The sequence below is a fragment of the Pelodiscus sinensis genome, chromosome 25 (genome assembly GCF_052426305.1).
Source record: "Pelodiscus sinensis isolate ZL-2025 chromosome 25, ASM5242630v1, whole genome shotgun sequence".
Taxonomy (NCBI): domain Eukaryota; kingdom Metazoa; phylum Chordata; order Testudines; family Trionychidae; genus Pelodiscus; species Pelodiscus sinensis.
Genome location: NC_143076.1, coordinates 9664713 through 9677756, shown reverse-complemented (window position 1 = coordinate 9677756; position 13044 = coordinate 9664713). Strand labels below are relative to the sequence as shown.

Here is a 13044-nt window from a genome sequence, read left to right as displayed (position 1 = left end):
AGCTGAGCTGCGTGTGTGCAGGTCTGAAATGAGCATGAGTTTACTGGAGAGACCCAGAGGCAGCAGGAGCACGGACAGTGCCATTCGCTTATTTTCAACAACCCTTCCAACACCAGGACACCCCGGCAGCCTGGCGGAGTGCTGCTTGTGACCCGGCATTCCCTGGGCTTTATGAGAATACGAGCTGAATAGGACATAGCTGACCTGTGCTTCAGACGAGGAGACTCATGTAAGGCGTCATGGGGAAGTTACGATTTACTGAATATTAGGGGGTTGTGCCCTGCTCGCTACGCTCACCCATCCTGCTCCGACTGGCCACTTTCGTGCCAGAGAGCCTGAGCGCATCTTTCTGTCATGCAGCAGGAAAAACGTTTACAGCGAGAGAGAGACGATTACCCCGCTTGTATGCATGGATCTGTCTTTGTAAACCAAGTTAGGACACTGCCCTGTGTATCTGTCTGTCTAGATATTTTAGAGGCGCCTGTCTGCGAGTCCATTTGCTCAAGAACACCTCCTAAACGGTAAGAGCTGGGACCACCAAATTTGGGATGTAGCTTCCTCTTCTCCTAACTTCCAGCAGGCTCAGGGTTTGGCTGTGGCAGGAAAACAGGATGTGCCAGGAATTCAGTTGTCTTCCATCCCATGGAAAGGGAGGGTGCTGATCGGAGGGACGCAACACTGCAGTCACCACTGGAGGCAGCCGCACCAGGAAGGGAGTGGCCAGCTGCGGATGGGGCTCACCATCTTAATGGCCACCAGCTCTGTTAACCCAAACCCCTCAGCCCCACCCTCCGCTCCACCGCTGGACGGGTGCTGATGTGAAGTGCAAAGGGCCCCTTTAAGAGCTATCAGCAGATTTCCACCCACAGGTCACAACTGAGCCCTGCTTTCCATGGGCTTGTCACAATATGTAAACACCCCCACGGGCTCCCCGCCTGCCCCTAAGCATCCATACTCACTGTACACGGTCAGCTTTACCGGGAGGCTGCGCCCACTGCTGATGGGGTTCTCCACCAGGCAGCTGTACACGTCATCGTCAGACATGAGGACCCTGGTGATAGTGAGCACCTTCTGGTCGTGGGAGAGCAGCAGCCGCGAGTCATTGCTGAGGGCCTGGCCGGCCTTCAGCCAGGTATAGGAGGGCTTCGTGCCGTTCTCGTGGGAGCAGTTCAGGGTGAAATGCTCGCTGAGCTCTAGCACGGTGGAGGATGCAAGGACAACGTGAGGCTTTGAAATGGGAACTAGAAGAAGAAGAAAACATCACGTCCAATTAACACTGGGAAAGAGACAGCACCTCCCAGCAGCGCTACAGCCCGCTGGCCCCGCTCACCCCATGCCTAGGAGACTCTGCCTCTCTCACTGACTGCCCGTGACCACGGGGGATTCCTTGGAGGGCCCTTTCAGGCTCAACATGCCGACTGCTGCAGACAGGGCCTTGCCACGGGACCAGATGCTGGGGAGGCAGAATGTGGCAGCACTAACAAGAAAACCAGGCCCTTGCCAGTCAGTTCAGACTGCAACAAAGCAGAGAAGGGTCCAGGGAGCTTCCTCTGGCCGTGAATCCCCATGTCCTCCCGGCGCAGAGCACTGGGACTCCGCATGCGCTGACCGCAAGGCACCGCTGCGCCCTCCTGCAGGTCTCACGTGTCGGTCTTCGTTTGCACCCGGAGACCACAGCGGCGAGTGGGGCCATATGGCCCAGGGGGTGCACAGGCACAGACCGTCAGACAGACCCTGCCCCCAAAGAACTGACATGACAAATAGAGAGAGGGTCATTCCCCTTGCACAGAGGGGCCCTGAGCCCATGGCGGTTAAGGGACTTGCCCAAGGTCACACCAGTAGTCTGACAGAGCTGACACTGGCGGCAGAGCTCCAGGGCTGGCCACATCCCTCTTTTCCATCTGATTCTGCCTTGACACTTGCTGTTTGGCTGCAGCTTTCTGTCCCCCGTGAGTCCAGTCGCTCCGCACCAGGGATGGCACAAGGCCTGTGACACGTTAATCAGCCGGCTGAGCAAATGAGAACACTGAATGGCGAGCAGCACGTTGCCTTGGGAGTGTAACATGTGCCGAGGGCTCTGCAAAGCCAAGCAGCGGCTGATCACCAGCCCACCAAGGCCCCGCCGCAGGGACGGTCCCAGACACCAGGCGTGGGACCCCGACCGTCGTCCTGCTGACTCAAGGGGACTTTGCAAGAGACTTGCAGCAAGTGTCTGCTCTGTCAGGCCTCATTTCTTTCCCACCTTTGCTAGCGTGGCGAGGCCCTGCGACTGCAGCCAGCAAAGTAGCACGGAGCTAACGACGGGGCGATATGGCTCACAGACACTCGGGGAATAACACAAGAGGCTTCATTGTTATGAAACTCAGCTGGCTGCTGAGGGAACCAGAGCTGCCCCAACACAGCGAAACATTCCTGGCTACAGACAGACTGAACTCCAGTGTCTCCTGCAACCCAGAATCCTTCCTCTTCCGGCCCGGCGCAGGCTGCTAGAGGCATCTTCTTCCTGCCCAGCCAAGGCAGGCCTGTGTCCTGGCTCCCCGCCCTTCCCTTGGCAGATTACACCTCGAAAACCACTTGTGGCATGACACTTCCCTGAAATTCAGTCCAGCTTTGCCTTTGCTTTCCAATCCCCCGAAGCTAGCTATGCCCCCCGGGGCCCCTCAATGGTTCCTCTCGGCCCCCGGTTCCCGCTAGCCACAGCCCAGTCAGGCTAGGCAGGTTTGGACTGTGGGGAGCTCCCGAGAGGGGTGCTTTTCCGAGGAGGAAAGGCGTGTGCCAGATCAGCACCCGGCTGGGCCAGCCAGCTGGCATTACATCAGGCCTGGCCAGGAAGGTCGTCGCCGTGCGCATGGCTGGCCCATCACAGTCTGCTGCTGCCGGGGGCAGGGGCAGCCCTAGACTGGCTGCCAGCAACTGGTGCCCGAGGCGAACTATGCAATCGGCACCCCACCTCCAAACCCCTCAGTGATATCGCACCACCATTTGGCATCCCATTTAGCTTGGCGCCCCAGGCGACCGCCTAGCTCGCCTATATGGACGGGTCGCCCCTGGCCAGGGACTCTCATGTGCCCTGTGGCTGGGAGGCAGCTGTGCTGCTCTGGGCTCAGGTAGATCGAAGGAGACGGGAGCTTTCCAACCAGCACAAGCAGCTGTAGCTCAGGTCGTGCTGATGGCAACCAGGTTGTGATTTTGATGGGTGCATTCCTGGAGGCTTCATGAGGGCAGAATCTGAGCCCCTGGAGTCTGCAGGGCGACGTGGCTGGGAGGGATTCGCTGGCAGGCCTTGTGGTGGAGGAGAGAGGACTGGAACAGCAGCCTGGACGGCACTGCTCTGCTGGCAGGCACAGACGGGTGGCACTTTCTGAGGCTCCCAAAGCCTTTGTGAGGTGATTCCCAGGACAGCAGGAATGGGTCTTGCAGAAGACGCATTTCTGGTGTATGTGCCAGAGACAGAAACTCTACGGCCAGTCGACGTCTGGTCCAGAAGCCTGGTCTTCTCGTAGCAGCCTGAAACCTGCCATGAGCCCAGCATGCTTGGCGCAGTGTCAGGAGCAACGGGGTACCAAAGAACAGGAAAGATAGAACAGCAGCGACTCCTTACGGAAGGAACAAAGCAATGCCCATTGCAGGGGCTCATCAACCAACCGCTCTTCAATACCCCGGAGACCTTCAGCCCTGACAAACTTTCCCAGGGGTTGAGCATTTTGCAAGAGTTCTCCTTGCAACGGGGCTCTCTCGGGAGATACACAGCTGTGCTCTGGCATTCATGGTGCGGGGCTACAGCGCTGATCTGGAACCCTTCACTCCGAAAGCAGTCCCAAAGGGGACCACAAAGAAGGCTTGCCCATGTTCGATGCACACTTTGTACAGCGCGTTTTCCCCGGAGAACTCAAACCAGGAGAACATGCCGAATGTGTCGGAAGAGCTCCAAATGCACTGGCTGAAACCTGGGACTTTGGGACCATAAATATGAACAGATCAGAGACAAGCTGGGTATTTGATTAACAGACAGAAATATTTCACAGCAACTACAATTAAAACCAGACTTGAAGCTGACAAAGCTGGCAAGAGAAATCCAAAGCAGATGGGCTTATGTGTAAAATGGACTCTCGGCAAGTCACCTGGCTCTGAAAATCTAAGGACTAGGGACGGCTTTTCCTGAGGTTCCTTCTGCATTTACCTGGAGCAAACTTCCCTTTGCAGGACCCTGCTGGGCTACCCAGCACTGCCCTGGAAGCTCTCTGCAATGAGGAGGAGAGCAAAGGGGTTCCGGGAGGGCTGTGCCGAGGGCAGGAGCAGCGGCTCGTTTGCGGCGGAAGTTCTGCACACTTACTGTCCACGGTGAGGTTAATGTGCTTCTCCCCGGTGAAGGTTTCATCGGTGATGGAGATCTCCACCTCATAGGTGCCCTCATCTGACAGCTGCAGGTGACTGATCAGCAGGGAGCCATTCTCAAAGATTCTAATCCGGTCCCTGTATTCGGGGCGCAGGTTGCCAATGATCTCAGTGCCAATGGACTGCACCACCGTAGTCGACTTATCTCGCTTCAGCTGCCACTTGACCACAGGCTTATCGCTGCTGGTGCTGGTGTATCTCACGGAGAGCAGGGCAGGCCTGCCCACTGTGCCATGGATGAGGAGAACCGGGCTGGTGATATTGACACCTTCCAGGAGACCTGGAGGGAAGAGACAGCAGGGTGGTTAAGGCGGGCTCGTGTTATTGTGGGACTGGGACTGACAGGCTAATCCCTTGGTCAGCTTCTGGGGAAGCCCAGAGGTCTCCAGAAGCTTGATGCGACAGGGGCTTAGCTAGCTGCGTGTGCAGTTAATGAAATGCCGCACCTCCTCTCCTGGCCGGCTGCAGTCTGCGAGCTTATTGCGCATTACACAGGAGCTGGGGCAACCCCACGGAGGCCAGTGGGGCTGTGCTGGCTAAGTGAGGACTGGTTAGAGCCAGTCACTTACCCTAGAACCCTAGAGCTGGAAGGGACCTCAAGGGGACATCGGGTCCAGCCCCCTGACCTCATGGCAGGACCAAGCACCATCTATCATCCCTGAGTTGTCTGACTAACCTGCCCTTAGATATCTCCGAGATGGGGATTCCACAACCTCCCCAGGCAATTGATTCCAGTGTTTAACCACCCGGACAGGCAGGACGTTTTTCCTAATGTCCAACCTAAACCTCCCTTGCTGCACTTTAAACCCATTGCTTCTTGTTCTATCCTCAGAGGCCAAGGAGAACAATTTCCCCCCCTCCTCTTTGACACACCCTTTAGGTACTTCACTATCATGCCCCCTCTCGGTCTTCTCCTTTCCAAACTAAACAGGCCCAGTTCCTTCAGCCTTGCCTCAGAGCTCATGTTCTCCAGACCCTGCATCATTCTTGTTGCTCTTCTCTGGACCCTCTCCAACATCCCCACATCTCTCCTGAGTTGTGCTGCCCCGAGCTGGACACAATGCTCCAGCTGAGGCCTGATCGGCACAGAGCAGCCTTCCCAAGACAAGGAGTGATGCCTATTTCCAAGCACACTGCTGATCCTTGCAGCTCAGGCTGCCTGGCCCTGGCAGTTACACAGCCCCTTCCCCATCTGCTCGTAGGCATTTACCAGGAAGAGGCTGTGACGGCGCGTTGGGGTCCCCCGTCTCCTGCACCCCGAAATGGCACGAACAAAGTCCCCCAGCCGGTAGAATGGAGGTGGTTTATTGCTTCTCCAGCATATAGCACAGCACAGATGTCAGCTGGTTACAGGAACTGGGGCTAAGAGGCCTCAGTGCCCCCCCTTGAGATGGGGGAGTCCCAGCCCCCTCCCCAGCTCCTTCTCCCCTGCTTTCCAGACCGAAACTAACTCACTCTCCTCCAGCCTTGCCCCCCAGCCAGGGCAGCATCCACCTTCCTTTGTTCCTCTCCATGGGGAATGGCTGGTCAGACAGGTTGAGACACCCTTTGCATAATGACTCATCCTGTTTTGCTGGGCGCGGTACCAACTGCAGCCAGTGGGGGGTTACCCCAGAGCCAGCAGCATAGAAACCAGCCAGGTACCCCCACTACGTCACAGAGGCAATCTAGAACGCTGGAGGAAACCCGGAACTAGCCAAGCAAGGGGCAAGGCTCTGCTCCCAGCACGCTGGTGCAAAGCCGGGGTAGCCGCAATCCCTGGGGACGGGGGCTTGCTGGAGGGAAGCCGCTGGCCTGCGCCATGAGAAAGAAACGCTGGAAGCCAATTGCAATGGCTTTAAGGGTTGGAGCCAGAAGAGAGCCCAGGGCACCCGGCTCCTCCAGCCAGCACCAGCTGACCAGCGTGGAGTGAGGAGCCGCCTCTGGCTATGGGCTCAGGTGCGGACTTCTAGCAGGTCAAGGGCAGGTCACCCCTCTGTGCTGCTGCAGGGGCCGGGGTGACAGATTCTTCCTACAATGGGGGGATCATGAGACCCCACCCAGACCCCTTTTTTCCCCAGGCCTCCCCCCGGCCAAGCAGCAAGTCGTAGCCAGGTGCGGGAGCCTGTGTCCCTCCACCTGCCTGGGGCGAGGGACCCCCAGCCATGTCACTGCCCCCCAAATCCCGTCCCAGGTAGCTGGAGGACCCACGTCTCCAGGGGTGGGGCACTGGGGGGCAAAGGAGGGGCAGGGAGCTGAGCCTGTGGAGGGTGTGGCCCCTTATCCCTCCCCTACCCGCCATTCTGGTGCCCCTGAGCATGGGGCACAGAACCACAGCCCAGCCCTGGCTCCTGCTCAGATAGAGCCTGGGGAGACAGTGCCGCCCCAGCATGGCCTCTGGCCCCAAAGCTTCAGAAGGGGGCAGGGTGGGAAAGCTGCACTGGGAGCCCGGTGTCAGGGGCGGGCATGTAACCGGGCCTCCTTTGCAACCCAGGCACAGACCCTGGGAGACCTCTGAGCGCCCTCCAGGCAGCAGTGGGTGTCCCTCCGGGCCCTGCTCCCCGCCAGCCCCCCAGGAGGCAGGGGGCCGCAGACGTGGCGTTTCCGGGGCGGGCGGGACGCGTGCCAGAGCCATGCTGGACAGTCTGTTCCCAGCGCAGCTCTTGCAGTCCTAGGAAGGGGCTCTCCTTGAGCCAAGTGCCATGGCAACCGAGTCCTGGAGCTGGGACGAGCGGGGCGGAGAGCGCGGGGGAAGCTGGAGGGAGAGCAAACACCGAACAGAGGAATGATTGAGAGCCAGGGCGCCACTGACGGGGACGGGGAGGCGGCAGGCCTGTCTCCTGCCCCCTCGCCAGGAGCAGGCAGCTCTCTCAGCTCCCCCCTCGCAGCCACCTGAGAGAAAGCCCAGGCAAACCCCTGCAGGAGAGAGCACGGGCGGCTCAGAGCCCCGCTCGGCAAGGGCACAACTGCAGCAGCCAACGCACAGCACGCGGTGAGGGGCAGCCCGCTCCCCCCGGCAGCCACAGCGCCCGCGCGGCTCTTCCTCGCCGGGGGCCCTGGCACAGCCACACCCATTGCTAAGCCTGTTCTCCCCCCCCCCCCCCGGCACAGCCACACCCATTGCTAAGCCTGTTCTCTGCCCCCCCCCCCCTCGGCACAGCCACACCCATTGCTAAGCCTGTTCTCCCCCCCCCCCCGGCACAGCCACACCCATTGCTAAGCCTGTTCTCCCCCCCCCCCCCGGCACAGCCACACCCATTGCTAAGCCTGTTCTCCCCCCCCCCCCCGGCACAGCCACACCCATTGCTAAGCCTGTTCTCCCCCCCCCCCCGGCACAGCCACACCCATTGCTAAGCCTGTTCTCCCCCCCCCCCCGGCACAGCCACACCCATTGCTAAGCCTGTTCTCCCCCCCCCCCCCCCGGCACAGCCACACCCATTGCTAAGCCTGTTCTCCCCCCCCCGGCACAGCCACACCCATTGCTAAGCCTGTTCTCCCCCCCCCCCCCCGGCACAGCCACACCCATTGCTAAGCCTGTTCTCCCCCCCCCCCCGGCACAGCCACACCCATTGCTAAGCCTGTTCTCCCCCCCCCCCCCCCGGCACAGCCACACCCATTGCTAAGCCTGTTCTCCCCCCCCCCACACCCACACCCCCCCCCACCCCCGGCACAGCCACACCCATTGCTAAGCCTGTTCTCCCCCCCCCCCCCCCGGCTCGGCCACACCCATTGCTAAGCCTGTTCTCTGCGCCCCCCCCTCCTGGCTCAGCCACACCCATTGCTAAGCCTGTTCTCCCCCCCCCCCCGGCTCGGCCACACCCATTGCTAAGCCTGTTCTCTGCCCCCCCCCCCCCCGGCATTCCCGGCTCGGCCACACCCATTGCTAAGCCTGTTCTCTGCCACACCCATTGCTAAGCCTGTTCTCTGCCCCCCCCCCCCCGCGGCTCGGCCACACCCATTGCTAAGCCTGTTCTCCCCCCCCCCCTCCCCCCCCCCCTCCCCCCCCCCCCCCGGCTCGGCTACACCCATTGCTAAGCCTGTTCTCTGCACCCCCCCCCCCGGCCGGCCACGCCCCCCCCCCCCCCCCCCCCCCCCCCCGGCTCGGCTACACCCATTGCTAAGCCTGTTCTCTGCACCCCCCCGCCCCCGGCTCGGCCACACCAATTGCTAAGGCTGTTTTCTCCCTTCATGTTCCCCCCCGCCCTCCCACACAGTCACACCGATTGCAAATGCTGCTCACAGGCAGGCAGAGCTGTAGCTGGCAAGGCCAACAGCAGGGCTGGGGGCTTCAGCAGCACCTTTTCCACACTCATGGAGACAAGCAGGCTCGGCGGGGGCAGGAAGCTCAGAAGATGGTTCATCATGAGCTGCCCCCATCCCCGCAGGCTGTTCTGTGGTTGGGTTGTACGGGGAGACTGGTGTCAGTGGTGCTGGCGGGGGAGGAGTGGTGTGCACGGAGGCGAGGGCTGAACCTTTGGGGTTCCTGCGTGCGCTGGTTGGGGTGATCTGCGTCGGGGGCTGTGCTAAGACATTAGTGCAGGTGATGAATGGGCGTGCGCTGCATGGGGAGCTCTTTGTGTTTGGGGCGGGGAAGGCTAGACCTCAGACCTGCGCCTTCTGCACCCCCAGTCTGAGTCCAGAGCCCCCCACCACAGCCACTGGCCAATGGCCTAGGCTAGACCCCCAACATCACAGCAATGGGCGAGCGGGTGGATGGCATGGCTGCAGCCTTCCCAGTCCGGGGGCTCTGGGAGGGTGGGCGGAGCAGGGAGGGACCAGTCATGCCAAGCTGGAAGGAGGATGGGGGCAGAGCCACAGCTGGCTGTTTGGGGCACAGCCTGGCATACTTACCGCCCATGGTCGGGGGTTGTGTGTGCGGCTCTCAGTGCTGGGGGTCGTTTTCATCACACCACACTGCTCAGCACACAGCTTAGGCTTCAAGGGGACACAGAACGAAACTCCTGGATTCATGATCCCGGCTGTTCTCTGCAGGCACTTGCAGACTCTCCTCCTCTTAGGTGCCCTAGATCGAGCGAGCGCCTGTGTCTGTCAGCACAAGGCAGGTCTCCAGGCCTGGCATCATCCTGGGGTGTCTTTCCTGACCCATCCAACTGGTCGGCAGCCTTCGTAAACTGGAGAGCTCAGACCTGGGCACGGCTCCAGCAGCGAGTGCCTAGGTGCCAGATACAGGGGCGCCTTTCAGAGCCCCAGTTCATGCATCCCAGGGCTGTAGTTAGTGGGGACCCTGCAGGGGGTACGCAGGCCCACACATTGATAGGGTGTGGAGGACTCATGACTACAGCACGCTTCCTTGGCTACTGCGCCTGCCCCACGCACCCCTCTGCCGCGCCCTGAACACGGACTGTGCCGAGCCTGGTGGGACGGATGCCGGGGGCTCCAGAAGGCAGAGGGACTGGGGTCCTAGGCAAGGGAGGGAGCAGCAGGAAGAGACAGTATCGGTCTGATGCAGGCCTTCCAGCTCGGGGGCGCCCCTTGTTCTGAGCTGGCTGGTAGGAATGGCTCCCCTGCACATGACAAAGCCGCCAGGCTTCGGGCGTGCATGGCGCCGGGAGTGCCGTGGCTGGAGGGGCTGCTGCTTTGCATTCCGGGCTTCGGCACCTGGCGGAGAGAGCTGTAAACCCTGCCTGGCTAACGGGCAGCACAGGCCACTGATGCGGAGAGGGGGCAATATCCCTAGTGGAGGAGTGTCTCCAGCGGACATGGGCCTGCAGCCTGCATGCCGTAATCCAGGGGCAAACAAAACCCGCATTGAATCCAGAAGAGGGAAAATGACTCATCGGGGGACTATTGGGTTAGATTAGGAGCTGTGTGCAGGAGCACAAGAAAAGGCTTAAACAAGTCCAAAAGTCATGGGACCTATCAGTATGCAGAGCGCCTCCTCCTTCCCTGACCAGGCAGCCAGCAGCAAAAGCGGCTTCTGCTCCCAAGTGCTCTAACGACAAGTCCCTGCCTCGGGGAGCAGAGCGTGCGGCCGAGCCCCGGAAGGGTGAGAACTAGGAGCAGCCACTCCCTGCCTGTCACCGGGCAGGTTCAGGCGGCCGAGCCCCTCCCGTCCTTGTTCCAACCTCCCCTTAAACTCAGTGCATGCGTAGCGGGGCACCTCTGCTCCCTGGCTGGCTGAGGAGCTACGCTCCCTGGGGCAGGGAACGTGGGACAGATTTGCAGTGAAGCCAAGCAGAATAGTCGAATGCACTAGAAGGTTTGGTGCCTAACGCCAACTGAAAGTCAATGAGAGCCAGGCACCTAAGTCACATAGGCACCTTTGTAAATCTGGTCCTTTCTCTGCCTCTGCAGCTGGAGCGCTTAGCACTGAGCGCTTACCAAGCAAGCATCCCCCAAGCCTGGGCTGGCTGGCTCCCTGCCCAACAGCTCTCCATTTCCTCCACGTGCCCCGGGGGGCAGGACATGCAGCCGGCATTTCGGGGGTGCTGGGTTCAGAGCTCTGAGCGTCCTCGGACAAACTGGCTCCCGCACCACCAGAACCACACTCCCCACTAGCCCGCGACCAGGCAGGAAGCACCCGCACAGCATGGCTCCAGGGGGCCTTTTCAAAGGCACCGAAAAGCAGCCTGAGCCCGTCAGGAGGGTGTCGCGGCTGGAGGATCTGCACTACTCATCTTTGGTCTGCCACAAGCAATGCGACATGAGACAGCTCTTCCCGCTGGACAGAGCCAACTGTGTCCCGGCCCACACGCAGGCCCCGTTCAATTCCACATCTCCTGGCAGCTCGGGAAGTCGGTACAAACATCAGCGAGTTTGTGGGGAGACAGGTTTTCAATCTACTACTTTCACGGGTCAGCTCCGGTAAGACCAGGAGCCAATTCGTTTTCAAGTGTGACACAGTCACTTTTACACGCTTACGCCTTGAGTCAAAACGGACAGCCGGCATTCATGCCAGTGACCATATTACATGAATATTCCCAGCACCTCCAGGCCTGCTTAGCCTTAAGCACAGCGGCGCGGAGGTCTCTCTCCCTGCTTCGGTTGTCTTTCCAAAGAGGGCGTGAGATTAACTCATAACATCAAACTGTCCTGTGTCTACAACTCCACCATACAGCACGACCCCCCACCCCACCCCCGGCGAGTCAGCGAGCCTGATTTCAGTGGCATCGATCAGCAACCTGCGCTATAAGAAACTGCTCGTCAGTGCATTCTCATTGCATTGAAATGCAGCTGGAACAAGCCTCCCCCAAGCCAGAGAAACGCTGCGTGAGGGCAAAGAAAAGGTGTTCAGGGCTCTTGCTTGAACGAGCATCCTCTGCTCCCGAAGGGCTACGCAGGCTCACGAACCCCAGTGTTCAGCTCCAAAGGCTCCCCCACCCTCCCCCACTTCCCAGATTCTTAAAGAGGCTCCTTTTCCTACCTGGGTGGATCAGGAGGAGGCAGGCTACATGCACAAAGCCTGCAGCGCCGGGGGCTCGGGACAAGGCTTCTCTTTCTCTCTTCATTTTGGGTTTAGCTTTAGGTCCCTCTCGCAGACAATTGACATGATTTGTCCACGCTGGGCACGTCCCTCAGCACCGCTCGGAGTTGTTCTGCCGCCGCGCAGCCCTGCCAACTCCTCCTTGAATAGACAGAGCTCTCTGTGTTGTCGAGTTTCTCTTTTCTTTTGCTCAGACCTGGCGTTTTCTGGTCCCGTGAACCCTACCTCTTCAGCCGCGGGGATTAGCGGCCCGGACTCAGACACAGCGAACGACTCCCCAGCTCTTCAGACACCAAGGAACAGCGAAGGTCTCTGCAAACCTCGCGGTCCCAGCGGGCACTGGCTCCTCCGGACTGCCTTGTGCACTGCTCTGCACGTGCGGTTCTCCCCGAGCTGCGCCCACGGGGCAGCTGCGCAGGGCATTTGCCTTTCCTGGCCCTCGGCCTGCAGCCAGGCACTCCCCATTGTTTGCATGGAGCGGCACTCTTTGGGCTAGCAGCGGGTGCAGCGTGCCAAGCCTCCCTGGCTCTCACATCACACTGCGCTCAGGGCTCACATGCTCCGCTCTCTTGAGGGTCATTAACCAGGCATTCCTTGGAGGACGTGGCATGGCGGAGGGAGGGGGGGGGGGGACTGCTGCCCTCTAGAGCAGCCCCGCAACAGGGTCACACACCAACGGATACTTTCCCTTGCTCTCAGGGTCCCTGATCACAGAACTGCCCCGCCGTGGCTAGTTCCCCCCCCCCCCCCATGCATGTGGGTTCGATTGCAACATCTCTGCTGCTTACTGGCATCCCGGCCGTCTCCTTTCCGAGGGGCCAATGTGTCCCTGTGCGCCCTGGGGATGTTTCTGTCCCCTCCCTGATATCGAGCAGTCCCGTAGCATTTGTTTTGGGGAGCGCTGGGCCTAGCCCTTCTGAGCAGTGTGTATTTCTGCAATATCAGCCCTGTTCATGCCAGGCCTCCAGTCCAAGGGCTTCTGTCTCCAGCTCTCTTCCTATGACCGGTGGCACACAGCAATAGTTCCTGGGAGCTGTCGTGTCATTAGGAACATTGTGATGTGCCCTGCGAGTGCCTTTCTTAGGGCTGCAGTCAGCCCCTGGCTCGTACTGTCATGACACAGGACTAGGGATCAAACTAGAGGCAAGGCAATGGAAGGAATTTCTTTTCCTGGACTAGCCCTCTTGGGGAAAAGGACAAGCTGCACAGAGCTCTTCTTTGGGGCC

The 13044-nt window shown here is 60.1% G+C and overlaps 1 protein-coding gene across 1 annotated transcript in view; it reads right to left on the bottom strand.

Annotated features, from left to right (window-relative positions):
• Positions 1–12345, bottom strand: part of HEPACAM (hepatic and glial cell adhesion molecule) — a 30809-nt gene extending 18464 nt beyond the window's left edge. The window contains exons 1-3 of the mRNA XM_006122322.5: positions 11759–12345; positions 4334–4675; positions 960–1241 (exon numbers count right to left, since the gene is read on the bottom strand). Coding sequence (XP_006122384.2) covers positions 960–1241; positions 4334–4675; positions 11759–11843 — 709 coding nt within the window. The 5' untranslated portion in view covers positions 11844–12345. The remainder of the gene's footprint in view (positions 1–959; positions 1242–4333; positions 4676–11758) is intronic.
• Positions 12346–13044: the final 699 nt, after the last annotated feature.